We start from the raw sequence: 4291 nt of genomic DNA, 5'->3' as shown, positions 1-4291 counted from the left end.
TGATATTGATCAAATAATATTGCACCAAATTCATTTCTTATATTTGCAATAACAAGAATAATAAACCAGAAAAGTCATATCATTTAGAGTCTATGCGAAACGATGGAATAAAGCATTAAGATGGAACTAACTTGGCAATGTCTATATACTGCTCGCGAAGATCTGGTGCTTGAACCCACAAAGTAGCCCTTACATCAGAAGTGGTGACACTGTTCCCAAATATCCGAACTAATGTAGTAACCTCATAGGCAAGCTTGCGCTGCACTCTTCCTGTGATCTCCTGCTGAATCCCGTTCCAGCTTTTGGTACGTTCTGTTGCAGATGCAAAGAATTTGCCAGACTTCGGAAGGATCTTCCCATCTCCCATGGAGTCATGTAAGGCAATCTTGCAGCCTCTTCCAGACCAACTATTCAGGCCATCATCAAACTGTTGATTTACTATGATGTTTTCATCAACGAACTGCTGAAATAAGGAAAAACGCATCACAAGTTAGTGTTTGTGAGAATATAAAGATGTCAGGGAACCAAAAAGAAATGAAATGGCACATCACACTTAATGCAATTTTAATCTAGCATTTGAAAGGTGGAAGCACAGAGTGTACGAGCTTAATGTTAAATACATTAGATTTTAGCAAGTGCAGAGTTCACAAACATCTAACAGTATTAGGTGCATTATTCCCACTAGAACCAGATATGTTTCCCTCCATTTTCTGTCATAGAATACACACACAAAAAAAAGTTGGAAACTGGAAGATCAATTTAGGCATGGTTATGAACTGTTTGATTATTTGGCGAACTCACCCGTCAGTTTTTTTTGTTATTGAATAGATATGTCTACATATGAAAGAAGAGTAACACATTATTTTGACAAGGAAAATAGGTTGTTAGCACCTTAGTTCTAGATGAACCCTATTCTATTATTTGCTATAATTTCCTATTCACACACCTTAACATTTCAATGTGGTAAGTACTGGGCTCTTCTTTTTAACAAATGAAAAAGGAAAAGCACCAGAACCATTTGAGAACATGCTGAATATAGAGAAGTAAAAATGCATGCCTGAGAGTGGTTTCCTTCGTTGATCATCGTTAAGTCTCCCATAGCCTTTTCAGACTTCTAACCCAAACCTTCAGCTAGGAGAAAGAAAAAGAACAACAAAATCATTTCAACATCAAACAATTTTGAGTCACTAAGAACAGTCATGGTGAAGACATTTTTCTTACAGTAAGAGCAAAAGTTGGAGAGTCTCTCTGATTCTGAAGTCAAAGTGTCATAACATCTTCTACATATATACACAACAGAGTGAGTCAGCAAATTTGTGAGTGAAGGCTACGAAAAGTGTGAGACCAAGCAGCTAAACTCGTCAACAAGAAGCCCATTGTGGGAATAGCGATAGATTTTGGTCTTGAATGAAATATATAACTGATTGTTATTAAATATCCTTTGAAGTAATCCCAAAAGAAGGGAGAGAAATGAAAACAGAGTAAAAGAGTTAGCTTTCTGATTTTTGATTATATTTTTCTTTCCCAGTTGCTTTCCTTCAGACAAGCAATGCTTGAATTAGAAGGAAGCCTAAGGTGGCCCAGATCGAGGAACACTGCTTTGGTTCCTTAATTTAACATTACCACTCATTCATTCGCACCAGTTTGGTGGAAATGGTGTGCCATCGGTTTATTATATTCCAATACACTGTCAAATTCCTGGTACTTGGACTAACATGTGCTCTTTTTGTTATTTTATAATACTTGTCTCTTCTTTTTTACAGAAAGTATTTGCTTTTTCTATTTTTAATATAATTTTATATAGATAGGTTATTTATTACGCTGTTAATCATAATATTTAACATATTTATTATCTTAACCTATATGATGATATATATTTTCTGTTTGTTTAAAGGTAGATGATATGTCCATATTTCTCAATAAATTTGTATAGAAGAGAAAAAAACCGAACCTAATTTGTAAACATATATATTGTGGCAAAACGGGACGGAGATAGATTTTTTAGAAGAAGAATAATGTAAGTTTGTAAGATGGGTTATAAGAATCGAATAAGTGTAAAAAGAAAATAATAAAAATAGAACAGAAAGTATAAAACTTTATTATAGTTTAATGGGATAATAATTATTTGACGTTTGTTATAAAAGAATTTGGGAAAAAAGAAGTAAAGTAAATTGAGAAGAGAATATGTCTTGTCAAGAAATATGAAAAGAATGATAATGAAGGAAAATTTTACTCCCAATAGTATATGGAAGATGAAGAGGATGCCTTGGGATATTAATGAAGAAGGAATAATGATTAGTTTAGAATGTAGAGAAATAAATGAGATAAGAGATTTGATGTGTGTTAGAATTGAATGGTGGTTTATTAAAGAAGACGTGTGTCTTATAAATAGAGTAAAGTATGGGGGGATATGTGAGAATTTATAAAATTATGGGTAGAGAGAGTGGGTGGAGAAAAATAATATAAAAATTGGATTGAGAAAGTTGGTAGAAAAAAAATAATATAAAAAATGAATTAAGAAAGTTAGTGGATAAAATATAATTTAAAAAATGAGAATGGAATAAATAGAAAAAAATTAATGTGAAAAACGAGTAGAAAAAAATAATATAAAAAGTGGGGGTGGAAAGAAAAAATAATATAAAAATTGATGGACACATTAGGTGGTGAAAAAATGATATAAAAAGTGAATGAGGAAAGTAAGTGGATAAAATATAATTTAAAGAAGCATGTTAAAGAAATAGGAAAAATAATGTAAAAATTAAGTGGAGAAAAATTAAAATAAAAAGTGAATGAGAAAATTAGATGAAGAAAGTGGATAGAGAAAAATAATAAACTAAATAATATAAGTTTAAAACATTAATTTTTTTATATAATTCTTGTAAGGATATAAATATTAAGGATATAATATATAATAATATTGTAATTTAAATTATTAATATGTATATATTAAATTTGAATTATTATTTATAATAAAGTATTTTAAAATATAAATTTAATAATTATTTTTAATTAATTAAAAATTTAAAAAATATTTATATGATTAAATTTATTTTTAATATATATATTTTTTAAAATTAAAAATAAAAAGAAAATAGCAAGTCAACCCATTTATTAGTAGAATGAATTATAAATTTTAAACCATTTTGTTATAGGGGACACCCAATCAGTTTTTGATAAATCAATGATGAACTAGCCTAAAACCAATTTATGGTTTTTACTTTCCTTTTTGTTTTACTTCAATGCAGATGTCAAAGAGAATAGTATGGTTCATTTGGATGTATAAATTAAAATTTGCTTATGTATAAAATTAATTTTCTTAAATTTTTATATTTATATTTATATATTATATAGGATCGTGTGGTTAGACTAAGTGGACTGAACCTCGGTTTGTACGGACGATTAATTATAAGTCTGGGTAATTAGAGACAAAAAATGTTAATTATCAATTGAATTGTCATTAAGCCATTTTTAGTTAGAAGTCAATTTCAAAATTTATAAACATTGAGATAAAAAAAAAAGGTGATAACGTTTATTAATTATTGTAATTGTTAATTTCTATTAATTTTGGTCTTAAAATAATTTTTTGGAAATAACTTTGTAATTAATTTCCGTATTAGAATACTTTTTTGCAGATAAGTTTCTAACTTAACCGAGCAAACAACCAGAACAAAGGGTGAAGAAGACGAAGACTTGGACCTTCACATCTAAAACATTAAACAATTAACCTCAATTCTATACAGGAAAGATTTTGGAGTCTACATTAGAGTCCAAGGAAGCAGAAGACAACTCAATAGTGACCATTAGGAACAAAAGCATAGCCACGCCAAGAAAGTCGGGCATCAACTAGCAAGATCTGATGGAGCTTATCATGGAGATTCAGCGCCGGATGGTGGAGATGGAGAGGAGATACCAAGAAGAGTTGGCAGCTTTAAGAGCTGGTATAAATTCCGAGACCAGAAACAAAACATCCTTAATCATCTAATAATTTATTCGAATAGTGGACTTTTCTTAATTCAACATTCATTTTATCTTTTTTTTTTTCTTTTATTCTTCACATCCCTACTACCCATTATTAAACATCTACTTCCTAGTTAATCTTAGAGACGGAAGAATGAAGCTGAAAAAGAAAGCCAAAATAGCAGCAGAAGAAGAATAATAGTAGCAGCTATGATGTATTAAAATCTAGTAGAGACTTAAATGAAACAACTTATTTCAAAAAAAGATGGTTCAATGTTTAATTGCGACATAACACAAATAAAGGTTTAAATCAGTAAATCGTATTTCTTTTCGA

General features: G+C 29.8%; 2 protein-coding genes across 3 annotated transcripts in view; both read right to left on the bottom strand.

The window, feature by feature from the left end:
- LOC106762866 (endo-1,4-beta-xylanase A) overlaps window positions 1–4291 on the bottom strand; it is a gene marked incomplete in the record, with an annotated part of 11843 nt that overhangs the window by 2912 nt on the left and 4640 nt on the right.
- On the bottom strand, window positions 38–1632 carry LOC111241679. Of its 2 annotated transcripts, none has more exons than XM_022780938.1 (3): window positions 1222–1632; window positions 1058–1131; window positions 38–463 (listed from the first exon to the last, which is right to left on the bottom strand). In XM_022780938.1, exons 2-3 carry the CDS (start codon window positions 1097–1099, stop codon window positions 116–118), a joined length of 390 nt encoding a protein of 129 aa, XP_022636659.1. In that variant the 5' UTR covers window positions 1100–1131; window positions 1222–1632; the 3' UTR covers window positions 38–115. The 2 variants fall into 2 exon arrangements, with proteins under 2 accessions (XP_022636659.1, XP_022636660.1); XM_022780939.1 differs by having other exon boundaries at window positions 38–460.

Source organism: Vigna radiata, chromosome 5, assembly GCF_000741045.1.
Source record: "Vigna radiata var. radiata cultivar VC1973A chromosome 5, Vradiata_ver6, whole genome shotgun sequence".
Classification (NCBI taxonomy): Eukaryota; Viridiplantae; Streptophyta; class Magnoliopsida; order Fabales; family Fabaceae; genus Vigna; species Vigna radiata.
Note: the sequence above shows the minus strand (reverse complement) of the source record. Positions and strands in the feature narration are given on the sequence as shown.